A 24,842-nucleotide genomic window follows, 5' to 3' on the forward strand; every position below is an offset into this window, starting at 1 on the left:
CCCACCTCAGCCTCCCTAGTAGCTGGGACTACAAGTGTGAACCACCATGCTTAGCTAAATTTTTTTTTTTTTTTTTTGAGACAGAGTCTCACTCTGTTGCCCAGGCTGGTGTGCAGTGGTGCAATCTTGGCTCACTGCAACTTCCGCCTCCTGGGTTCAAGCGATTCTCCTGCCTCAGCCTCCCAAGTAGCTGGGACTACAGGCTCGTGCCACCACGCCTGGCTAATTTTTTGTATTTTTAGTGAAGACGCGGTTTCACCATGTTAGCCAGGATGGTCTCGATCTCCCGACCTCATGATCCACCCGCCTCGGCCTCCCAAAGTGCTGGGATTACAGGCGTGAGCCACTGCGCCCGGCCTAATTTTTGTATTTTTTGTAGAGATGGGAGTCTCACTCTGTCTCCCAGGCTGGTCTCGAACTCCTGGGTTCAAGCAGTTCTCCCGCCTCAGCCTCCGAGTGTTGGGATTACAGGTGTGACCACCGCGCCGAGCCCCACTCCCTTATTAAACCAATGCACAAGGAGCATCTACTATGTGCGAGGCACCCTCCATTTTACAGATGGGGAAACTGAGTTCCAAGCAGCTTTTGTCAGGAGTGGGAGCGAACCGTCCCCGCCCAGCCTCTCCAGTTGGGCGTTCCGAGACCACCTATGTAGGGTATTCGGCTAGCGCTCAATTAAACCGAAACACTGTCGCAGCGACCACAGGTGCAGACCACCAAGTCCACACCACCCGCCGCCCGGGAGTCCCCGATTAGCAGTTGGGGCGGGACCAAGTCCTCGAGCTCCCGCCGCCACAGCGGTTGAAAGCCCCACCCCCTGCGCGTGCGCGGTGCGCGTCCCGTCCTCCTGCTGGGCACCCGGCGTCCGCGAAGAGCGCGCGCGCTTCCGCCGGCGTCGGGCTCGCGCACGCGCACGGCGACGGCGGCGGTGGCGGCAGTTCCTGCTCTAGGCTGCGAGCGGCGGGCGGCTTCGAGGGGAGCTGAGGCGCGGAGGGGCTCGGCGGCAGCGGCGGCGGCTCGGCAGTGTTACCTCTCGGTCCGGCTGGCGCCGGAGCGGGCGGTTCGGTCCTTTCCGGGCGCGCGGGGGCGACAGCGGCAGCGACCCGAGGCCTGCGGCCTAGGCCTCAGCGCGGCGGCGGGCTCTAGTGCAGCGCGGAACCGGCCCGAGGGCCCTACCCGGCGGCACCATGAGCGTGGAGGCGTACGGGCCCAGCTCGCAGACTCTCACTTTCCTGGACACGGAGGAGGCCGAGCTGCTTGGCGCCGACACACAGGGCTCCGAGTTCGAGTTCACCGACTTTACTCTTCCTAGCCAGACGCAGACGCCCCCCGGCGGCCCCGGCGGCCCGGGCGGTGGCGGCGCGGGAGGCCCGGGCGGCGCGGGCGCGGGCGCTGCGGCGGGACAGCTCGACGCGCAGGTGAGCGGCACATGGCGGCGCCGGAAGCCCGGGCCCGGCCTCGGCGCCTGAGACCTTTCCCGAACCCGCCTCGGGCCCGGCCTGGGTTTGCTCGGAGTCCCCCATCGCGGCTGGGCTTGGGGCGACCTGTCCCGGGTCCCCTACTCTGGCTGGGCCTGAACTTACCTGCCCCAAGTCCTGCAATCTGCCCGGGCCTGGCCTGATCTGCCCCGGATCCCCCGCTCCGGCCGCGACCTGGCTGAGTTCCTTCGGCCCTCAACTCCTGGGCCGGGCAGACTTGCCTCGAGTCCTCCACTTCGTTCGGGTCCGAGCTAACCTGACCCTTTTCCTTTACCCCGGCTGGGTTTGCTCCCCGCCTGGGCCTGGGCTGACCTGCCTTGTGTCCCACAACCAGTCTGGCCTGGAGTAACCTGCTGCCTGACTTATCTGAGTTCTTCCATTCCATCCGGGCTAGGGTGACCTGCCCTGGTCCCTCTTTCGCAGGTCTCGGTATTCTGCCTCGAGTTCCCCTACGACCTGGGCCGGGTCTTGCTCAGGCCGGATCTTGAGTGACTTCCCTCAGTCCCCTTCCGGGAGTATCCAGGGTGACCTGCCCTAATCCTGTCTCTGGCCTGGTCCGGGGGTCCCGCCCGGTCTCCCCACTGGTGGGTCCGGCCGCCTGTCCCACCTCCCCCATCTGTGGTCGCAGCCATCTGGGCACCCCCCCTTTCCCAGTCACGGAGCGTAGGTTCGACTTTCCCCATGCATAGGGGCGCTGGCCAGCGGAAGGTTGAGGTAGAGAAGAATTTTTGCCTCCCATGGAGGAGCACATATTGGCTGGCTATTAAGATCATTCAGGAAGCAGGTTGTATTTTGTTTTTTCTTGCATCGCCTGTTGCTGAAACCGACCTGTTACATAACTCCACAACTCTTGCCTTGGAAAAGTTGGGTTTGAGTTTTGTTCCTCCAATAAGACAGCAATAATGGGTTTACATAAACGAGTCTGCCACGTTGGAAACTTTTATTTTTAATGATGTGGATGTTTAGAGAAGGTGACTTAGGTATTTTAAATGGGGGCTTGGGTTGGGAGAAGTATCGGGCATGCATTTCCTGGTCCTGGGTGCTGCTTGCCTGGGGTGGGAGAGGGGCTGGGGGTGCGCGTGTTGCACCGGGGTCTTGGGGAATGTCCTCATCACTCTCTGGATTTCAGGTTGCTTTCACCTTAGGCTTGCTTTGTGCCTGACCTCTCGCTCAGGTTTATTTTCTGAATGCTCCGACAGGGAGAAGCTCCGAGGCTCACCTTGGCACAGGTGTCCCTTGGCGTATGCTGGTGTTTCAGAGCTGAGGGAACCACTCCTTGCTCATCCAGAGTGAGCTCAGACCCTGTCCTTGCATGGGGGCTTACGTGGTAGTCGATTGAGTCACTCCCGTGGGTAGACCACCCACTTGGGCTTTCTTTTAGCCCCTAATGGAAGCAAAAAACATTTGACTCATTCTAACCCCATATTCCTTAAAATAGAAAGTGGGGTGTGAGGAGAACAGGTGTGCACGTATGGGTGTTTTTTTCAGTTTTGTTTACATTTTGTGAAGGGAGGGAGGGAGAGAGGAGAGTTCTCCTGAAGAAAGGAGCCTGAGCTGCGGAGGCCCCACCTCCTTGTAGTTTTCATGCCCTGTAGACCTTTCTGCTTCCGCAGCTGTGAAATGGGGGTGGCAGTTAGATTTTTATTCCTTTTAAACATAAAGGAAACCTAGATCCATGTGTGAGTCGACTGTAAAGGCTGTCTGTAATCTGACGTCCAGCCTGTCGGGGAGACTCGGTAAAGATCTCTGTGGAGCAGTGAGCCATGAGCGTGACAGCGCGGATGGGGGGGTTGGCTGGGTGTGAAAGGTAATCATTTTCTTGTGAATCCTTTTAACTGTAGCCAGCATAAAACAGCAAACCTGGGGCAGCCTTTAGTTCTGCTTTTGTTTCTGGCATTCCGTTTGGGATTAATTGTGGGGCATGTCCTTCTCTTTCAGTTGAAGGAATTGATTTTTTTTCCTGCACCTGAACACACTGGGCTGTACAAAAGGAGAGCATTAAAACGCTCCCCTGGAGGTAAACATTGCAGTTGAGCTCACTAGAGTTCTGACGACATCAGAGGGTTTGTCCTGTGCTACTTTTAATTGACCCAGATGCCCCACCCACCTGTTACCTGTAATTTGGATTTGTTTGTGGGGAATGGGAGTGGCACCCCTTTGCATCACAAGGGGAAGACCGGAATTTGGGGGCAAGGAAGTCTATGAATATCATTCAAGGGAAAGCGGAAGAAAGTTATCTCTTGTGTGGATTGATGGCAGTGTCTGCTAAGACATTTGGGAAGACTTTCTCTGTTTGTCCTCAGGAGTTGGCCGTGTAACCAGCTGTTAAGTTGGGGGCTCTTGGAAGGACCCAGAAAGCCTCTCATTCTGCTTTTTTAATTTTTATTTTACTGGGCAAGTGGCTATCGGCTGTCAAGTGCCCTGCAGTCACTTTTGCTTAACGGCTTTATTGAAATAGAATTCACTTGTCACAACATACAGTTTACCCATTTAAAGTGTACAGTTCGGCGGCTTTTATTTAGTATATTCAGAGTTGTGCAGCCATTACCACAGTAAACTTTAGAACATTTTTGTCACCCCAGAAATAAACCCTGCACCCCTTAGCCCATCCGTCTTACCTCCACAGCCCCAGGCAACCACTCACCTGCTTTCTGTCTCAAGATGTGCCTGTTCTGGGCATTTCACATGAACGGAATCATATCATATATGGTGTTTTGTGTCTGGCTCCTTTCACTCTACCTGATGTGTGAGAGGTAGCTACAAGGTGAGCTTCGTAGCTGTTCCCTGGCCGAGCATTCAGGAAAATGAACCTGATCGAGGTTCATCCACGCTGTGGTATGTGTCATCATTTCATTCCTTTTTTTTTTTTTTTTTTTTTTTTTTTTTTTTTGAGACAGAGTCTTGCTCTGTTGCCTAGGCTGGAGTGCAGTGGCGCGATCTCGGCTCACTGCAACCTACGCCTCCCAGGTTCAAGCGATTCTCCTGCCTCAGCCTCCCCAGTAGCTGGGATTACGGGTGTGAACCACCACACCCGGCTGATTTTTGTATTTTTAGTAGAGACGGGGTTTCACCATGTTGGCCAGATGGTCTCGATCTCCTGACCTTGTGGTCTGCCCGCCTCGGCCTCCCAAAGTGCTGGGATTACAAGCGTGAGCCACCGCGCCTGGCCAGCATTTCATTCCTTTTTAAGGCTGAGTAATATTCCATCGGTGGAATGGTCCAGATGGATGGACCATGTTCTGTTTATCTCGTCATCTGTTGATGGACATTTGGGTTGTTTCCACCTCTTGGCTTTTGTGAATAGCGCTGCTGTGGCCATGCGTGTACGGGTTTCTGCATGGATGTGTTTATAGACGTACTGGGCCGCGTAGTAACTCTGGGTTTAATGGTTTCAGCAACTGCGAGACTATTTTCCAGTGTGTAGCCACTTTCCATACCAACCCTACCTTAACTGGTTTTGCACAGTTGGTTTTCCCTTAATGTGTGTTGAAAGAGAGTGTGTCCCCACCGGGATGGGAAGGTGGCAGCAGGGGTGACTCCCTGCACTCAGGGCTGGTTCAGATAACACTCCTTTTCTTGTTTATGAAATGAAACTGATATTTATCAAAGCCCTTGAGATCCTGAGATGAAAAGCACTGACACAGTATTGCCAAGTGTCCTTAAGATAAAGGGACAGTTTTCGAGCATCTGTCCCTTTCCTGGGCCCTTCTCTGCCGCCACTTCTGCTCCCAGGACAGTGAAGGTAATTTCAGAAGTCCTTTGCATAATAGCTGGTGTTACAAGCCTTTTGGTCTGCCTGGTTGGAATATTGCCTCTTGACTGTAGCTTCTGCCCTGCATCCTTCAAACGGGAATTAGAGTGAAACTCTTTAAGAGTTGGAAATACTGCTCAGTATTAAGAAGGAACAAACTGTTGATACCTGCAACAACATGGATGTGTCTCATAATAATTACTTTTTTGAATATGTCATTCATCATATGATTTAATTCATAAAAAAATTCTAGAAAGTGCCAGCTAGCCTACAGCAATAGAAAGCAGACCAGTGGTGGCTGGACAGAAGGGTGGGAAAGGGGAGGCAGGTGACAAAGGGCACAGGAAACTTGGGGGTGATGGATGTTTTTATTATCGTGATTGTAGTGATAGTTTTATGGGTGTTTAAGTACATTGACGTATGTCAGTTTCTAAAATGGCACACTAAACATTTGCAGCTTATGGTATGTCAGTTATGCCTCAATGAAACTGGAAAGAAAAGTCAGGGAGATACCACTATCCACCCATTTTTTTTTTTTTTTTTTTTTGAGATGGAGTCTCGCTCTGTTGCCTAGGCTGGAGTGCGGTGGCACAATCTTGGCTCACTGCAACCTCCACCTCCTGGGTTCAAGCAATTCTCCTGCCTTAGCCTCTCGAGTAGCTGGGACTACAGGTGTGTGCTACCATGCCCGGCTAATTTTTTGTATTTTTATAGAGGCAGGGTTTCACCATGTTAGTCAGGATGGTCTTGATCTCCTGACTTTGTGTTCCGCCCTCCCCTACCTCCTAAAGTGCTGGGATTACAGGCGTGAGCCACTGCGCCCGGCCTGGCACACTTTTTTTAAAAGGCTGAAAGTGCTACTTGGGTTTTTTGTTTTTGTTTTAAGGCAAAGTCTCATTCTGTCACCCAGGCTGTAGTGCAGTGGCGTGATCATGGGTCACTGCAGCCTCGACCTCCTGGGCTCAAGCGATCCTCCCACCTCAGCCTCCCAAGTAGCTGAGACTACAGGTGTGTGCCACCACGTCTGGCTGATTTTTCTTTCTTTGTAGAGATGGGGTTTTGCCATGTTACCCAGGCTGGTCTTGAACTCCTGGGCCTAAGAGATCCTCTCACCTCAGGCCTCCCAAGTGATGGGATTACAGAGTGAGCCATTGAGCCTGGCGAAAGTGCTGCCTGGAACTCTCATGCCATACATCTACCTGTGACCTTAGCAGAGATGAAGGTGTGCGTACATAGGGCTGTGCCAAATGCTGACAGCATCTCTATTCATGAGAACCCCAAACTGGAAGCAGCCCCAGTGGCCATCAGCAGATGAATGGGTAAACAAAGCATTGTGTACGTTCAGTGGGAAAAATGTGTGCCTATTGGTTTGACTTGCTTTTCTTAGCTCACCTGAAAGTATGAGGTCTGTGGGTAGGTACAGACCTTTTAGGCAGCAACACGCATGTTTTTGTGCAGGTGCTCTGGGTGACCTTGTAGATAGATGCTGCTTGGTACTGGTCCCACTTTGTTCCTTCATCCTCAGGTCAGGTCTGCACTGCCTGTTCCCTCTCCACTCCTGGTAGCCTGTGGGAGTCACAGCTGAATAGTCATCTCGTACTGGGATTTTACTCTGAGTGCATGAGTTGTTTCCCCAGGAAAAACATGCTGTCTTTCTGGATTGTAAGGGACAACTAGCTAAAGCTCCTAGCCGACCTATTGTCCAGCCCTCACTCTCCTCCTGCCAGACTTCTCTGTATTGCCTCCACTTATCTTCAGTGTATAAACCTGGGCTCATTTTTCCTTTTGAAGTGGTAAAATACTCAGGATAGAAAGTTGCTACTTTGTCTTCAAAGCCATTGTCCTGACCCATCCTTGACTGTCCAGGTGAACACACCATCTTCTGCTGAGCCCTGAGATTATGACCAAGGCGGGGTGAGTTCCATGCAGTCTTGGGTTCCTAAAAGTGGTGAGTTTAAAATTTGCACATGTGGCTGGGCACAATGGCCTATGCCTGTAATCCCAGTACTTTGGGAGGCTGAGGCAGGCAGATCATTTGAGCTCAGGAGTTAGAGACCAGCCTGGGCAAAATGGTGAAACCCTATCTGTACAAAAAAAAAAAGAAAAATTAGCTGGGCCTGGTGGCGCCCGCGCCTGTGGCCTCAGCTACTCAGGAGGCTGAGGTGGGAGGATCTCTTGAGCCTGGGAGGCAGAGGTTGCAGTGATCCATGATCGCACCACTGCACTCCAGCCTGGGCGACAGAGTGAGACCTTGTCTTAATAAAAAGAAGAAAATCCAGGCCAGGCTTCGTGGCTCACGCCTGTAATCTCAACACTTTGAGAGGCCGAGGCCGGCGAATCACCGGAGGTCAGGAGTTCAAGACCAGCTTGACCAACATGGAGAAATCCCGTCTCTACTAAAAATACAAAATTAGCTGGGTGTGGTGGCACATGCCTGTAATCCCAGTTACTTGGGAGGCTGAGGCAGGAGAATCGCTTGAACCCGGGAGGTGGAGGTTGCGGTGAGCTGAGATCGTGCCATTGCACTCCAGCCTGGGCAGCAAGAGCAAAACTCCATCTAAAAAAAAAATGCTCATGACTTCATTTTGGCTTTTTGAATCCTCGGGTAGCCCGGGTGTGGTTTTAGGGTGCCAGAACGTTGGAGATAAGATGCCATTTACCTGGAGGAGTGTTGGCAAGTGTTTGGTTAGCACTTACCCCTTAGTAGACTTATTAGTGTGTTTTCAAATTGTTAGGAGTCTCCCAGTGATTATGTGAAAGTGACCTGAGCTGACACTTAATAGTTAGTGGTGAATACACGAAACAATTTCTATTTTTATCACAATTAATTACCCGGATTCAGGATGACGGGTTGGGGGGTTATGACTAATACTATACCAGGACTAACTAAAAAAAGAGTTCCCTCTCAGCCTAGCTACCACCACCACAAAAGCTTACCACCATCAGCTACCACCACATTTCTCTCATTGCTTGATTGAAGTCTGATGACCTACCAGGGAACCCCCTTCTTTTCTTTTTAGACGGAGTCTCGCACGGTCGCCCAGGCTGGAGTGCAGTGGCGCGATCTTGGCTCACTACAACCTCTGCCTCCCGGGTTTAAGTGATTTTCCTGCCTCAGCCTCCCGAGTAGCTGGGATTGCAGGTGCGCACCACCATACCCAACTAATTTTTTTGTATTTTTAGTAGAGACGGGGTTTCATCATGTTGGCCAGGCTGGTCTGGAGCTCCTGACCTCAGGTGATCTGCCCACCTTGGCCTTCCAAGGTGCTGAGATTACAGGCATGAGCCACCACACCTGGCCCCTTTAAGTGTACAACTTAGTGCTGTTTCGTAAATTTATGGAATTGGGCAGCCACCACAGCAGTGCCTTGCTGTCTCTGATTTCTCTGGTTTCTCTTTTGCTCCTTTCCGCTTCCTCCCCACCACCCCTTGTCAGACCCTGTGCTCATGCCCAAAGTCACCACCCGTTAGGGAGGTGTGTCCACTGCCTCAGATTGAGCCCTGCCCTGGGGAGGTCAGAAACATGGCCAAGCCCTGGCCCCATGCTCCCGCCTTTGAGCCCCGTGTCTGTTAACTTTTGCACCTTCTGTGAGCTGCCGGGCAACCTCTTCAGCCTGGCCCTGGACTCCAGGCATCCCCTGCTGTTTTCTTACTTCCTGGCCTTGCTGTGCTTGTGGGACTGAGGGCAGTGAGGCCAGCAGAGGGAGAGTGAAGCCTTTGACCCCCGCGGTTGCACTGTTAGAAGACAGCACATGCCGCCTGGCCAGGGTGCTGTGAGGGCCCCAGGAGTAGGAGTGGGCTCCCCTGTTAAGGGAAAGCCTGTGGGAATGGCGCCTCTGGAGTTGTTCAGAAGCTGTACCTGCCAGGCAGAGGGGTGGGCACAGCACTTTGCCTAGAAGGAGGGAGGGTGGATGTGGGGCCAGTGGGGCCAGTGGGGCCAGGGCAGGGGCCGGGCTGTGTCCTGGAGCCTTTAGGAGCTGCTGGGGTGCCTTGACCAAGGCTGGGAGGAGGGCTCTGAGATGGCAGTGGCGGGGGTTAGGGGAGGGGCTGTGGTATTGGAGGTTGGGCAGTGTGGCCCAGGTTGGACCCCGAACGGATGGAGGGGCCACGGGGCAGTGGAGACGGAGGACACCGGGATCAGGGCTGTGTGTGTACATGTGTGTATGCATGAGTAAGTGTGTAAGTGTGTGTGCCTGTAGGAACCGCCAGGGTACCGGGTGTCCCCTCCCAGTCCTCACAAGGAGCCACAGACTTAAAAAGCAGCTCCAGCTCCTGCCTGTGGTCTCATCAGGGTCCATAATTCCCCAGGCTGAGCCGGGGCTCTCTCCACTGGGGAGTCACCGTCCTGAGGGCCTTGTGAGAGGGAGAGGCCTCCCCAGAGCGGCTGCAAGGAAGCTAAAGGGCACATGCTAGGCAGCAGCTCACAACTGAGGGGCAGTTTGTGCTTGTCATGGTGGTGAGAGTGCTTTCATGGTGGTCGGGATAGTCTAGCTTGGCAGAGAAGGGCCGTGACACCCAGCTATGCTCTGTGGCATTCAGAGCCGAGGGGCCTGGCTGGAGGGGCTGGTGGGAAAGGTGGGTCCGGGCCCTGGCACCAGTGCTGTTCAGGGCTCCGCTGTCACGGAGGGTTCATGGCCTTGAACTGTCCTTGCTGGAGCACGTACCTATGAGAGCAAAGTTCTGCTTTCTCTGATACGTGGAGGGCTGCTGGGTCCTGGAGTCCGGTGGCTGGCAGCAGGTCCTCGTACCTTTTTCTGTGTTGGTCAAATAGCAGCTTAAGAGCCAGGTAACTCAGCCGGGCTTCTCAGGTCCTGTGGGCCTTTGCCAGGATGGTGTCTAGATGTGTAAGGGTGGCTCGTTGGGCTCTGGAGAGCCCTTGAGACAGTGAGCATGGCATCTTCCTGAAACATCAGCTCCTTGCAGAGCGAGTGCAGGCTCCTGGCGGCCCCGGGAGAGGGGGCTGCAGATCCCAGGCAGAGGTGTTTGGTCAGAGCTGCGCTGCCTGCACCGTCCTCACCTCTTTTTCAGTATGGGGATCCATGGCGCATAGCTTGCAGCCCCGCTGCATCCTCGGTGTAGAAATGTCTACGATGAATTCTTTAACATACAAGAGCTGGTGAGCCCTGTGCCTCCGTCTCCCTGATGTGACAGTTGTGAAGGTTTTCTTCTCCCTGTTTTCTTTTTTTTTCTTCACTGGTGTGTGTTTTTAAAGCAAGTCTTTTGTGTCCTTTCACCTTTGCGTCTGAGGTGGAGCCCTGTGAATTGGCGATACTCAGCCATTTTGACCTGCAATATGTAGTATGCATTTCTAGAAGCAAAAAAGGGCGCCTATCCTGAATAGCTGCAGCGCCGTTATCAGACAAGCAGCGTCAACAATGGCTTTTCACGATTGTCCGATATGTAGGGACAGTTGGCCTCTCTCCATAGTCAGATTCTTTCCTGGGATCCTGGAGGTCCGCTGTTGAGATGACGGCTGTCTCTGGGCCCTGCTTTCTGAGCGGCCTCTCCCGCTGCTTTTCATCCCGCAAAGCTGCAGTCTGGTCTGGGTTGTTGTCCTGTGAGGTGTGCAGCTTCTGGACTGAACCCCTCATTGTCACACTTCAGCTTCTTGCTGCAGGTGTGGAGTGGATTTCATCTCAGGCTGTGGGCTCCTGGGAGAGTGGCTGATCCCTGGGCTGGGAAGGCAGGGGCGGCCTGAGGTGAGCTGGGGATGCCTTGCACACTCGGCCCGTTGACATGAACCTCACGCGGACTCTAGCACACCTGGCTGGAACAAGGGTCTGCCGGTCCACACAGGTGCCATTGGTGAGAGGGGAGGCAAGAGGCACTTCCTCTTTGGGAAGAATAAACGTGAGCCTAGGCAACATATTGAAAAATTAAAAAACTTTCCAGGCGTCATGCACACCTGTAGTCGCAGCTACTTGGGACGCTGGGGCAAGAGGATCTCTTAAGTTCAGGAGTTTGAGGATGCGGTGAGCTATGATTCTACCACCACACTCGAGCCTGGGTGGCAGAGCAAGACCCTGTCTCAAAAAAATAAAGGAATGGAGAGCCTGGGGACCGCTCTGTTGGGTGGTGGGACTATGTGAAAGATGGTCAACTCCTAGCAGTTTCACGTGGTTCAAACTAATAGATTAAAGGAGGCTAAAGAGACATCACAAATCACGTGCAGTCATTAACTGGGACTTGGATTTTTAAAAACCTGTAAAAGACATTATGAAGACATTGGGGTGATGGGTGAATGTGTATTAGCCAACAGTGTGGCAGGCTGGGTGCGCTCATGAGCCAGCTGTTTTGTGGGGATGCGGAGAAAGCCCTCCCCCTGGGGCCCGCCACTGTGAAGTGGGTCAGGAAAAGATAAGTGTGTGAGAGCAAGAGGGGGAGTCGGAGTGCAGGGGGATGTGATGGAGAGTGTCCAGCTGGAGGGGTGTGGGGGTCCGATTTCTGTAGCTTTGGAATTTTTCAAAATAAGAGGAAATATCAGGGCAGAATCCTTCCAGTTTGGGGGCCAGACCTCCTGGCAACCCTCTGCCTTGAGAGGGCTCAGAGACCCTGCAGCTTCTTGGCAGTCATCACTCTGAGGGTGTGGTGAACTTCCTATTCCCTCCCCTTTTTTTCTTTTACAATTTTTTTAATTAAAAAAAATTTTGGGGGGGTGCTGGGTGCGGTGGCTCACACCTATAATCCCAGCATTTTGGGAGGCTGAGGCGGGTGGATCACCTGAGGTTGGGAGTTCGAGACCAGCCAGACCAACATGGAGAAACCCTGTCTCTACTAAAAATAGGCGTGGTGGCGCATGCCTGTAATCCCAGCTACTTGGGAGGCTGAGGCAGGAGAATCGCTTGAACCTGGGAGGCAGAGGTTGCGGTGAGCCGAGATTGCGCCATTGCACTCCAGCGTAGGCAACGAGAGTGAAACTCCGTCTCAAAAAAAAAAAAAAAAAAAAAATTTAAATAGAGATGGGGCCTCACTATGTTGCCCAGGCTATTCTCGAACCCTGGGCTCAAGATCCTCCTGTCTTGGCCTCCCAGAGTGCTGGGATTACAGGTATGAGCCACCACGCCTGGCCTCCTGCCCTCTCTTTTATTTAAGCCTTGGACTTAGAGAATCACAACGAGCTGCTTTGCCTTTTGAGCTTGGCCTTTAGCCAACAATGTTGAGGGCCTCCTGGGGTGCAGGCTCCATCTAGGTGCTGGGCTCATGGCAGGGAGTAGGACAGACAATGCCCCACGGGGGCCCTGAGGTGGGGTCAGAGGATGCCTGCCTGAGAGGCACCCTGTGGACCTCACCCTGAGGCTGAGGGAACAGCAGGTGCAAGGCCTGCACGCTGGCAAATGCAGACAGTGGTGCAAAGGTTGGAGTAGATGTCTGTGGCCTGGGAGTTTATGATGGCACATTTGGGGGGATTTTTGAGTTTCTGAATTTGAATTTCTGTGGTTTTCGTCTGTAGGAATGAAGTGACTTTCTTTTTTTTTTTTTTTTTTTTTTTTTTTGAGACAGAGTCTTGCTCTGTCACTGAGGCTGGAGTGCAGTGGTGTGATCTCGGCTCACTGCAGCCTCCGCCTCCTGGGTTCAAGCGATTCTCCTGCACGAGGATTACAGGTGCGCATCACCATGCCCAGCTAATATTTTCTATTTTTAGTAGAGACGGGGTTTTGCCATGTTGGCCAGGCTGTGTGTGTGTGTGTGTGTGTGTGTGTGTTGTTAAGAGAGACAGGGTCTTGGTCTGTTGCTCAGGCTAAAGTTCAGTGGTACCATCATAGCTCACAGCAGCCTTGACCTGCTGGGGTCAAGCAATCCTCCAGCCTCAACCTCCTGATTAGCTGGGACTACAAGTGCGCGCCACCACACCTGGCTCATTTGTGTATTTTTTTGTGGAGACAGGATCTTGGCTGTGTTGCCCAGGCTGGTTTCAAGAACTCCTGGGCTCAAGCGATCCTCCCAAAGTGTTGGGATGACAGGTGTGAGCCACCATTCCTAGCCTTGAAGTGACCTACTGTTGTGCTGCCCTGATGCATGGTCTGAGTTCTGGAGCGTGTCTATGGGCAGAAAGCCCCTGTATAGCTCTTAGATGGACTTCCAGAATGTGGTTTTAGTCGTAGCTAGGTTCACATCCAGAACTAAAGGAGTTAGAGACCCCAGTTCTGGGGCCTCGTGTATGACTAGGAAGTGGGAATTCTAGGATATGTCTTTAAATACTGTGTCCAGAGCAGAGGTGATGGGAGAAGCTGCTGTTTTTGTTTTTGTTTTTTTTTTTTTTTGAGATGGAGTTTCGCTCTTGTTGCCCAAGGTGGAGTGTGCAGTGGCACGGTCTCAGCTCACTGCAACCTCCGCCTCCTGGGTTCAAGCGATTCTCCTGTCTCAGCCTCCCGAGTAGCTGAGATTACAGGCATGTGCCACCACGTCCGGCTAATTTTTTTTTTTTTTTTTTTTTTTTTTTTGTATTTTTAGTAAAAACGGGGTTTCACCATGTTGGCCAGGTTGGTCTCGAACTCCTGACCTCAGGTGATCTGCCCTGCCGAGGAGCTGCTTCTTGGGCTTCCCAGCCCAGTGGTGAATGCCTGGGATGGGTACAGGGAGGCCTTGCCCCTCCAGAGCCTCCCTGGTGAGGGGATAAGTTGACAGCCTCAAAGGACTTTATTGGAGTGGCAGCTCTGTGCCAGCTGAAGATGATGACCCTCTTGTCCTTCACCCATCATGTCCCCTGGCGTGGGCTGTGGAACTTCTCTGTGCCAGGCACTGTCCCCTACTGCTGTTTTAGCTCATTTCATGATAGTTCCTAGGGTCAAATGTATTTTTGAAATTAATGTTTTATCTTGAAACTTTTCAGAGAGTGAAGGGAGAAGTTAACCCAGAAGTCAGCTTGTGTTGTGACCAGATCACTGCAGGGCAGCAGTGGGCCCAGTGTGCATCTGCGCGTGCAGGTAGCACGTGCCCACGCACCCCAGCCAGGCGGGCTGGAGGGGCCTCTGTGGGGTGCTGCGCCCCATGAGCACCTGTCCCTAGGCTCGCACAGGTGCTGCATCACACAGCAAGGGCATTAGGCCGAGGGGCTGCCTGGGGTGCCGGGACTGGCAGTGGGGAGATTTGGTGCCGTCCCTAGGGGAGCTCCCATCACTCCTCCCTGGCCCTTAATTTTGTGCCACCTTGTGTTCCGCCATGACACAGTGCTCCCGCTGCCTGACCCCGTGCTGGGGTTAGGTGGCCTATGGGGGCCATGCCAGGGACTGTTGGCCATGTCATTTGAGGTGCTGGTACTTGGGAGCGGCATGAGGAGCCCCAGTGGCTGTGTGGTCTCCTTGCAGGTGTCCTGTGCAGTTGTGGCCTGATGACTTAGAGCCATGCGCTGTCTGCCTTTGCTGAACATGGAAGAGGCGCCTTCAGTGAGGGTGTGGCCTGGGTTGCCAAGGGTATTTCAGTGTTCAGTTTCTACTTCATCCTCAGGAAAGGGCTGCCTTGAAGAGATGGGGAGGGTGAGGTGGCAGTGGATGTGGCCAGTAACATTTCCACATCCGCATGGGTGGCAGCCTCGTAGTGTTTGATGAGCCTTACACCGTGGTGGGTCTGGCATCATGAAGCTGTCCTCAGGGCACACTGCTGTCAGTCTGTAAAAGTCACCCTGCTCGTTGTGGTCCTCAGTCATGGGAAAGAAGCGTCTTCCTAGGCATCCTGGTTGTGGGCATGGACGTGGCTCTGTGGCTAGGCGGGAGTTAGACCAGCTGTGTGGGGGACCAGGGGGTGCAGGAGGCCACCAGTGGCCCTTTTTTGGCCAGGTAGATTTGCTAGAGAAGAGTGAAATCCAGTCAGAACAAGGGAAACTGTCACAAAGCAGAGATGAGGCCAGGGTGTCACACCAGACTCATCGAGGCTGGTTCTTCTGCACTGAGTTCTGGAAGCTGCAGCCTCACTCAGGTGACACTGCGTTCTGCTGCAGGTTGGGCCCGAAGGCATCCTGCAGAACGGGGCTGTGGACGACAGTGTAGCCAAGACCAGCCAGTTGTTGGCTGAGTTGAACTTCGAGGAAGATGAAGAAGACACCTATTACACGAAGGACCTCCCCATACACGCCTGCAGGTGAGCTGGGCTCAGCTGGGCCTGGGCATGTGCTGGACAGGTGGGTGCCTCTGGCACGAGCCTGGGACACTCACCTCCCAGGTACAGGGTGGCGCCCTTGTGCTGTGACTCTGGGTGGCGGTGTCCTCAGGAGTAAGGAAATTGCTCAGGCCATGTGCACAGCCAAGGCCTGTTACCGGTCGGAAGGTGGGCTCAGCAACCTCCGACACCCTGAATTCACCAGCTGGTGGGAAGTTTTCCTTCCTTTGGCCTCCTCAGACCCTGGGGGCATTGCCTGGTACCTGCGCACTCACTCATAGAAAGAATTTGTCATGGCATTGGGTGAGCATCTGGGGTGGGAGAGTGAGTGGAGCAGCTGAGATACCCTCACAAAGCGGTTGCTGCAGGGTTCTGGGGCATCCCTGCCTCCCGCTGCCTTGGCCGTGCCTGGAGAATTGGACGTGAAGACAGTAGTTAGTGGATAGACCTGCATGTTGACAAATTTAGAATTCTCATCTTGAGTGGGATCGTCCCTTGTTGAGGCTTATTTCTGTATTTTTGTGACACACAAGTGAGGAAATGTAGATTAGAAGAGGGGAGAAGGTTTTGGCCAGGCACGGTGGCTCACTCCTGTAATCCCAGCACTTTGGGAGGCCGAGGCGGGCAGATCACGAGGTCAGGAGATCGAGACCATCCTGGCTAACACGGTGAAACCCCGTCTCCACTAAAAATACAAAAAATTAGCCAGGCATGGTGGCGGGCACCTGTAGTCCCAGCTAGCTACTTGGGAGGCTGAGGCAGGAGAAGAATGACATGAACCCAGGAGGCGGAGGTTGCAGTGAGCTGAGATCACACCACTTCACTCCAGCCTGAGCGACAGGGCAGGTTTGGGCCTGAGCCCTGCCTCTGTCTGTGGCCACCCACCTGGGCCCCTCCCTGCAGCTCCTCGCCCGCGTGCTGCCCAGTGCTCCGGGAATGAGGCTGCTCTTCGCTAGGCTTGGTGGGCAGGCGCTCTTTCCTGCATCTCAGCTCTTCACTCATTCTCATTTACAGATGTTTTCATGTATGTAATTGTGTTCTCTTAACACACAGAGATGGCTATAAGTCCTGGTGCAGCTCTGGGGAGCTAGCATTTTGGGGTTTGGTATGTGGATTTTCAGAAAACCACAGCCAGTGGTGGGGTGAGGCTCTCCTGAGGCTCCTCGCTTGGGCTTCAGGGCCTGAGCTTGAGGGCGCTGCCGACCCAGGGTCTGTGCCCAGCTCCTTGGGAGCACAGTGCCCTCTGCTGGAGCCCAGAGCTCACCATGACCACTGGGTCTGAGGCTGGGTTCCTGAATTTCAGGCCAAAGAACGGGGACTAGAATGGCCCTGGAGGAGTGAGGCCTTCCTCCAGCAGGACTCTCCTTGGAGGTGGCTTTGCTCCTCATCCCCTCGGAGTTTCTGCCACATACCCAACCCCTTCCCTGCATTCTTGGATTTGGGAAGCCCTGGTTAACTGGTTTGATTTGGTTACTGGGATTGTTGGGGTTGAGTATGTGTTTAATGAAGAACTTAAAAATGTTGTCAGAGGAAAGAATTTTACATCTTGCCAAATGAAAACCAGAGAGCAAGCTTCCAGCTGTGACTGTCGCTGTTTTGATTTTTTAGTTACTGTGGAATACACGATCCTGCCTGTGTGGTTTACTGTAATACCAGCAAGAAGTGGTTCTGCAACGGACGTGGAAATACTTCTGGCAGGTAGATAATCAGACCATGCATGTGTCTTTAATCAGTGCTGTGCTCAGATTTGTGTGTAAATTATGGAAATGTTGAAGCAAAGCGCAATATAAAATCACGCTAACAAACCTGGTTTTTTTCCTCCTCTGTGACTGGTTTAACTTGAAACAGATGGTGGTGTGTGAATGCCTTAATGTATTTACCCTTGATTTATTCTCTGTGGCTCTTTTTATTATGCAAGTAGGGTTGGCTTAATTCTCCTTCCCAGTTTTTATTTCGATTTTTCTGCAAGATGAGCTCTTGGCACACCCGCTGATCTTCATTAATGGGAGGATGTTCCCAAGGCAGTAACGGGCATCCAGGGGCGCTGGTTCCTGAGCAGGCTCGCTCTGGCCTGAGCTCATCGGAGCTGTCCGGAGGCTAATTCAGGCCAGATCCTGAATCATCGGCTTCAATTAAGTTCACTTGACCGTCGGCGCTGGGCTTGCCTTCCTGATGTTGATCAGCTGCAGCTGGACTGGGTCGCTTGTTCTGTGTTTGGGACAGGACAGTGTTCTCCCGGTGCGCAAATTCCAGGGGGGGGAGTTCGATGGTCTTGCCCGAGTGGTGGGACTCTCGTCCTGGTGGGTCCCGTGCCAGCGGCTCCCCTTCCCCTCCAGGTTGCTGTGTACAGGTCACTCCACTGCTGGAGAGGATGGAGCAGAGCCTGGGAGGCAGAGCTCCGAGGTGCTAGCAAGGAAGTGTGGGGTCTTTTTCTGAGGTTCACGTTCTGGAGAAAGAAAATGACCAAAGCCCAGAGGCAGGCTTACTTGCGCTGACACAAGCCCCTCGTGTGCCTTTGACAGCTGTGGGTCTCGGAGGGTTACAGATGGAGCAGTCAGATCTCATGGCATCTCTGAGTTAGTAACTTGAAATATGGTGTTATGAGCAAGGCGAGAAAGGGGCTGCTGTTTTTTAAAAGATTTTAAAGAGGAGTATCTTCTGGATAACCAAAAGACGTTCTTGTCCCATTTTCAGAATCTTCTGGGTAATTTAAGTGTTGCTATGTTTGCATTTAGTTCCTCTTGTGCAGGAAAAGCAACTAAATAAAACTTCTCTTAGCTGGCAACCCCAGCTTCCGGTCAGCATAGCCAAGAACAGGGAAGTGAGCAAAAGGGCCTCTGAGAAACAACAGGCTCGAGCCAAGCACCACTGAGCATTCTGTGCGAGGCCCAGGGGAAGGTGAGGAAGCAGCCGCTGGCCCTCAGGGAGCTTGGCTGTGACAGGGTGAGGATGCATGGGAAGACACGGAGACAGCTGATTTTACCCACGTGGCCGGCAGGGCTCCAGAGTGGAGTCGGGCTTTGGAGATGCCCAGAGCGACCATGGCTGGTTAGAGAATCCTGGGCCTCGTGGCAGGGAGAAGGGTTAGAAGATTAGCTGAGCTGAAGCTTTTGGCAGGAATGGTTTTCCAGAGGGGAAGAGAGAGGGCGCAGTGAGGAAGGCTGGGAGGCCCTGCAGGCATGTTCAGAGCTGCTGGAGACACCGAAAGAGCCCAAAGGCAGAGTAGCTGGGCATCCTTGTTGGATACGGCAGATAGGTGCTGGAGGGTGGCTGGCTTGGCGCAGGGCAGGGTTCAGCCCAGACTGCGGTTTAGGTGAGCAGTGTCCTGGCCACGTCGCAGCAAGGAAGGAGCCGAGCCAGCCAGGGCTTCACACACAGCCCTGGGCTTCCGCAGAACAGCCCCTGCCTCTGCTCAGCCCTTTTATGCTTTTTATGGGGGTTTCCAGTCGCCTGCTTATCAGATTTCCTGGCCTGCAGCAAAGCAGGAGGGACTGTTGCTCCTGCAAGTAGGCACAGGGCCTCTGAGGAGTGATTTCAGAAGAAGCCACAGAAGATGGCGGCGGGGGGTGACCTTGGAAAGAAGGGGCCGGGGCCTTGTGGGAAATGTCTCCGACCCCACGGCAGCCCTGGGCCAACAATGGGTTAAATTAGGCCTGGTAAGTTGGATTTAAGAAAGCAGGATTTTTTAAAAAGGCAGGAACTATGTGAACCGTGTTAAGGAAGTTTTCCTTAAAAGTGGTTCAAGTTGGGATTGATTTTTGTGCTCAGTGGGGAGCTAGTTTGGGGGAGGGCTGGTCCCCAGAGATGCCAGATGGATGAGGTGTGACTGCCTCTGCTAATGGACCGTGAACGGTACCGGAACTTTTAACAGGGGCCCGAAAATTGGAAGTGGTGAAAAGCCAAACTTTGGGTGTTAACCGTTTATCATTTCCTGGTTTCAGCCACATTGTAAATCACCTTGTGAGGGCAAAATGCAAAGAGGTGACCCTGCACAAGGACGGGCCCCTGGGGGAGACAGTCCTGGAGTGCTACAACTGCGGCTGTCGCAACGTCTTCCTCCTCGGCTTCATCCCGGCCAAAGCTGACTCAGTGGTGGTGCTGCTGTGCAGGTGAGTGGTCCCCAGATGTCTCCTGGGGGTGACCTTTAAGCTCCAGCCGTCTCCTCACAAGCCTTGGCCCAGCCCAGCCCAGCCCAGCCGTGGCTCTAACTCCAGGGAGTTGTCCTCCAAAGATGGTTTTTGCTGAAGGGTGAGGCATGAGAGCGTTTAGGGCTGAGGCTTGTTAAGGAGTTGGCAGTGCCGTGTAACTCTTTTGGGGCATTCTGGCTAAGTCATAAAAACAATTCTGTAAAAACAAAGTCTGTTCTGAGTTTTAAGAGTTCAGAGCTCAAGTGCACGGGGAGATGCGATTTATTACTAACAGTTTGAAGGTAATGTGATCACATAATAAAACGCAGGGCACGCCCCTTTGGGTGAAAGGTCAGCATGGGAGGGGGCCCTCCCTGCTCTGGGGCTTCAGGGAGGGGAGCTGGTCCTCACGGCCCCCTCCCGCTCTGCAGGCAGCCCTGTGCCAGCCAGAGCAGCCTCAAGGACATCAACTGGGACAGCTCGCAGTGGCAGCCGCTGATCCAGGACCGCTGCTTCCTGTCCTGGCTGGTCAAGATCCCCTCCGAGCAGGAGCAGCTGCGGGCACGCCAGATCACGGCACAGCAGATCAACAAGCTGGAGGAGCTGTGGAAGGTGGGGCTGCCCAGCGGGCCGACCCGTGCCTTCGTGTGGTTTCTAGTTGCGGGGAGGGGAGTGTCTTCAGAGACGGCTTGACCCAGTGAGACCGCTGGAGATTCTCTGAAAGGAACTCAGGCAGACCTCTGCCACCTCTACGTGGAATGACCTCAGGGCACCTTGGTCACCTTCCATCCAGGCAGCCTTACCTGACCGAGAAGATCCTGGCCTTGGGGAAAGGAAAGCTCTGGCTGCTGGAATTTTTGTCTTGCCGGGGTGAGGATGGGTGGTGGGAGGGAAGAATGGGGCTGGCTGTGGGCAGAGCCTGGACCTGCACAGACAGGTGGGCTGCGAGAGTGTCCTGGGGAAATAGGTTGGTGTCGAGATCGGCACAGTCAGCTGAGACAGAGGGGAGAGGAGAGGGTGCCGGGTCAAGTAGTGGGTGCCTGGCCCTCCTTCAACAGACAGCCCTCACTTTTCCCCCACGGAAGCCTTTCTGTGATTCCAGCTGTTTAGGATTTTGTGATAAAGTAGTTCTAATAACTAGGCTAGAAGTTTTCATTTGCCTCCCATTCAGTCAGAAATCTCACATAGGAACTGAAGTGCAAGTTAAAATATTTTTTTAAGCATTGTTCAGCCGGGTACCTTTCCACTTGGATTTTCGGGTTGCCAGATGATTTCATCATTCCCATTTATATCTGAACAGACCAGAAAATGTCCTATCCCCACCAGCTTGGCACTCACTGAGGGAGCTGGCCCCCAGGGGAAGAGCTGCGGGCCCATGTTGGTCTGGCTCAGGATTAGCAGACGTGGGAGACAGGCCTCCCAGGCTGTGGACACAGCGAGAGAAACCGGTGGTCTTTGTGGCAGCCTGCGAGGAGGGTTAGCTGCTCTCGTTCACAAGCTGGGCATGCTTGGAGGAGGCAGCTGGCTCTGAAGGTGCCTTCTGCTGTGGACAGTGTCAGGCTGGCGCCTGGGGCTTTGTAGGCAGGTTCACCCAAGTACCGGAACCCCGCTGGGGTGAGGAGCAGCAGCTGAGGCCCAGGCCGGTGTGCAGCTCCCTGTGTGGCATGGAGTTCCCGTTCCCAGGGTTCTCCTTGCAGGTGGGGCTGCGCCAGAACCCCTCCATGCCACCCACCATGGCCCATTCTGAGAAGTGGCATGTGTGCTCCATCCCTCTGGTGCCTCTGCGCCCTCGTTCATTTGCATGTAGGGAAAAACAGGATGAGTGTGGCGCGGTGTTGTTGTCTTCTAGGAAAACCCTTCTGCCACGCTGGAGGACCTGGAGAAGCCGGGGGTGGACGAGGAGCCGCAGCATGTCCTCCTGCGGTACGAGGACGCCTACCAGTACCAGAACATATTCGGGCCCCTGGTCAAGCTGGAGGCCGACTACGACAAGAAACTGAAGGAGTCCCAGGTGATGTGTGCAAGAGGGCTTGGCCTGGGCTGGGCTCTGGCTCTCACAGCTCTCTCCTCAGGCTTCCAGAGGGAGGTTTTCTCTCCAGGCTGTGGGAGCTGATGTGGGCTGCAGCCGCGACGCCTGAGAGTTGGAGCTTGCGGATCCGGGCCTGGCAGCCCGGTGGTCTGGACCCCCACCCTCAGATCTGACATCAGCCTCAGTGTTTTCTGTTTAAATCCAACACATCTTTCCCGGTGGGGTCCACAGCTTTGCCCACAGTTGCAAGAGTTAGACTTGGGCGTGATCCCTGTGAAGACCACATTTAGGCAGCGGGAGCCCTGGAGCGCTGACCTCCCCTCCCTCCCTCCCCTCCTCTTTCTGTCCCTCCCTCCCCTTCTCTGTCTCTTCCTCCCTCCCACAGCAGCTGCTCCCTGGCCACGGATGCCTCTGGTGTGCGGTGAAGCCTTCAGACGGGATCGGCCCGTGTGTGTTCCGGGGACTCCTAATGGCTTCTCTTTCAGATGTGCCCTTGGTGGCATTTGGGGCTGTCAGGTGCCACTCACGGCGCCTGCTCTCATGGCAGAGGCTTGCTGTAGGGCCCGCTTCATGGGGCCTCGGGCATCTGGAGGCCAGGCCCGGGCCTGTGCTGGAGGCTAACCGGGGCTCTTGTTTTTCATGTGCTCAGACTCAAGATAACATCACGGTCAGGTGGGACCTGGGCCTTAACAAGAAGAGAATCGCCTACTTCACTTTGCCCAAGACTGACTCTGGTAATGAGGATTTAGTCATAATTTGGTTAAGAGGTGATTTTAAGTTTTAAAATATTTGTGACCATAAGTAGCATAAAATTCCTAGTTCCACCCTTGTAAAGTGCCCCTTAATTTGAACTCTCCCTGGTGGAAGCGACGGCATGGGTTAAAATGGCCACCTCTCTCACTTTTTTACCGCAAGACATGCGGCTCATGCAGGGGGATGAGATATGCCTGCGGTACAAAGGGGACCTTGCGCCCCTGTGGAAAGGGATCGGCCATGTCATCAAGGTCCCTGATAGTATCCTTCATGTGAAGAGGGTGGGACCGGCTGGTGGGAGAGGAAAGTGGGGGCATCACGTGGAGGCCACCGTGGATTTGATGCTCACTGCTGGGCCAGCATCTCATGCTCTGTGGTGGGTGCTGGTTGGCATCGCCCTCCACTGCTCTTAGGAGAATCGCAGGGCCTTCACCTTCAGGGGACAGCTGGTTATATGGTTGTTTCCCCTCTGCCCGAATGGTGATGTTGGTGATGCCACTTGTGTGGTGCGTCCCTGGACTGACTCGAGATTAATGTGGCTGCAGGAGCGCCTTACCTGGACGCTGACCCTGCACACGGAGGTTCCAGAAGCCAGTGGTCACATGCAGACCCTCTGAGCACACACTTGCTCCCAGGCCACGTTTGGGAATGTGCAGTGACCTCATGGTGACGCAGGCTGCCGGCCAGAGTGGTGCAACTATAAGGCACAGGTGCAGTTAGAGGCCTGGGGCGGGGATGGGTCCTAGGAGAAGACACCGCGGGTCGGACTGAGGCTGCCTGTAGGTGACTGGCCAGTGCTGCTGGGGCCTGACCATTCAGCGGTGGGCTCCACAGGGGTAGGGAGAGTTGTCTCCCACACCCACCCTGGGCCTGACAAGCTCATCCTGAACACGTGAGACCAGTTTTGGGGCTCGGGGTCGAGGGAAGGGTGTTGCCTACCCGCCACAGCCTCCTGGAGGGCAGGTTGCTTGTGTATGTGGAGCCCTGTGCTTGTCCGTACTGGGAGAGGCGTTGTTTCCGTGGAACTGTGAGAAGAGCTGCTCTGGCCAAAGCTGGGTTCCCCGAGCTCTGCCTGCCCCTGCTGGCCACATGTGCAGGAGCTCCTGGCGAGGTCCTGGGGCCCTGGATGTTGCTGCTCCCTGCTGGTGAGCGCTGCTGGCTTCACTGCCGCCCTCTGCATCTCTGAAAGGGGCCTAGATGGGTGGCTGGGAGTGGCAAGGAGGAACTCCAGGCTGGCTGGGGGTGGGACACCGGCTCATGGTGAGGTAGAGTCTTTCCTCAAGGATGCTGTCCTTCTGGTCTCTGGTCTGGTGTTGGCTGCACGTTTTTAGCGTTTGGTGCAGAGCCAGCGGTGTCTTAAGTAACTAAATTTTAAAAACGCTGTTTAAAGAGCGTGTACCAAGGGCGGCCCAGAAAGGTCAGCCCGGCTTTTGACAAGGATGCAAACTTAACTCAGCACACAGATTATGGCGATGAGATCGCCATTGAGCTGCGGAGCAGCGTGGGTGCACCTGTGGAGGTGACTCACAACTTCCAGGTGGATTTTGTGTGGAAGTCGACCTCCTTTGACAGGTACGTCTTCTCATCGCTGCCGCCTGTTCCCTGGTTGCCACCCGTGGCATCTTTATGAGCCCTCCCCATCACTGTGGAGTGGGGTTCCCCACCCAGCTCTGCAAACTCAGGATGCCGGTGAGGCGGCCACGGCTGTGCATGTCGCCAACCCCAAACCCTCCTCACAGGATGCAGAGCGCATTGAAAACGTTTGCCGTGGACGAGACTTCGGTGTCTGGCTACATCTACCACAAGCTGCTGGGCCACGAGGTGGAGGACGTAATCATCAAGTGCCAGCTGCCCAAGCGCTTCACGGCGCAGGGCCTCCCTGACCTCAACCACTCCCAGGTGCGCGCCGTCCTCAGCGCGCGGGGCCTCGCCCACGGGCCGGGACACAAGCGGAGGCTGCCCCTAACGGCCGCTTGTATTGAAGGTTTATGCCGTGAAGACTGTGCTGCAAAGACCGCTGAGCCTGATCCAGGGTCCGCCAGGCACGGGGAAGACGGTGACGTCGGCCACCATCGTCTACCACCTGGCCCGGCAAGGCAACGGGTAGGGCTGACACAGCCCCTGCGGGCAAGACCTGGGAGGGCTTTAGGGTAGCCAGATAGAAGGCCTGCTGCTGGGAGCCTCGGGCTCTGTCACACCGAAGAGAGCACGTGGCAGGTAGTGTCGCTATGGTGCCTACCGCTCTCTATGTGACATTATTCGTGTCAGCTCCAGCCTTGGGATTGCATTTTAGTAACCAGATCTGCTACTGGTTTAGAAAACTGGGGGCAGGGGGGGCATGGCTGCAGCAGCATGAGTTCCATGTGCGGCACTTTATAGCATGGCGGGAGGGTGCAAGTTCCAGCCTTGGCATTGCTTGCAGTGGGTAGAGCTGTGAAGGCTGGGCTGTTTGGATCTGAGCTCCTTCAGTATCGTGTCATTACTGCCTGTTAAAAATGACAGGAGTTTAAGGCCAGCCTGAACAGGGTGAGACGTCTCTACAAAAAAAAAAATTCAGAAATTAGCTGGGGGTAGTGGCGTGCACCTGTGGTCCCAGCTACTCAGGAGGCTGG

General features: G+C 54.3%; 1 protein-coding gene across 2 annotated transcripts in view; it reads left to right on the plus strand.

Moving 5' to 3' along the window:
- Positions 1–935: 935 nt before the first annotated feature.
- UPF1 (UPF1 RNA helicase and ATPase) overlaps positions 936–24,842 on the plus strand; it is a 36,418-nt gene continuing 12,511 nt past the window's right edge. The window contains exons 1-11 of one of the 2 annotated variants that reach the window (XM_024236989.3): positions 936–1,418; positions 15,164–15,303; positions 16,930–17,019; positions 19,263–19,430; positions 19,880–20,060; positions 21,298–21,459; positions 22,127–22,244; positions 22,393–22,491; positions 23,694–23,802; positions 23,970–24,129; positions 24,215–24,333. In XM_024236989.3, coding sequence (XP_024092757.1) covers positions 1,188–1,418; positions 15,164–15,303; positions 16,930–17,019; positions 19,263–19,430; positions 19,880–20,060; positions 21,298–21,459; positions 22,127–22,244; positions 22,393–22,491; positions 23,694–23,802; positions 23,970–24,129; positions 24,215–24,333 — 1,577 coding nt within the window. In that variant the 5' untranslated portion in view covers positions 936–1,187. The remainder of the gene's footprint in view (positions 1,419–15,163; positions 15,304–16,929; positions 17,020–19,262; positions 19,431–19,879; positions 20,061–21,297; positions 21,460–22,126; positions 22,245–22,392; positions 22,492–23,693; positions 23,803–23,969; positions 24,130–24,214; positions 24,334–24,842) is intronic. The other variant, XM_024236990.3, reaches the window with a different exon arrangement.

This window comes from Pongo abelii, chromosome 20 (assembly GCF_028885655.2).
Source record: "Pongo abelii isolate AG06213 chromosome 20, NHGRI_mPonAbe1-v2.0_pri, whole genome shotgun sequence".
NCBI classification, from domain to species: Eukaryota; Metazoa; Chordata; class Mammalia; order Primates; family Hominidae; genus Pongo; species Pongo abelii.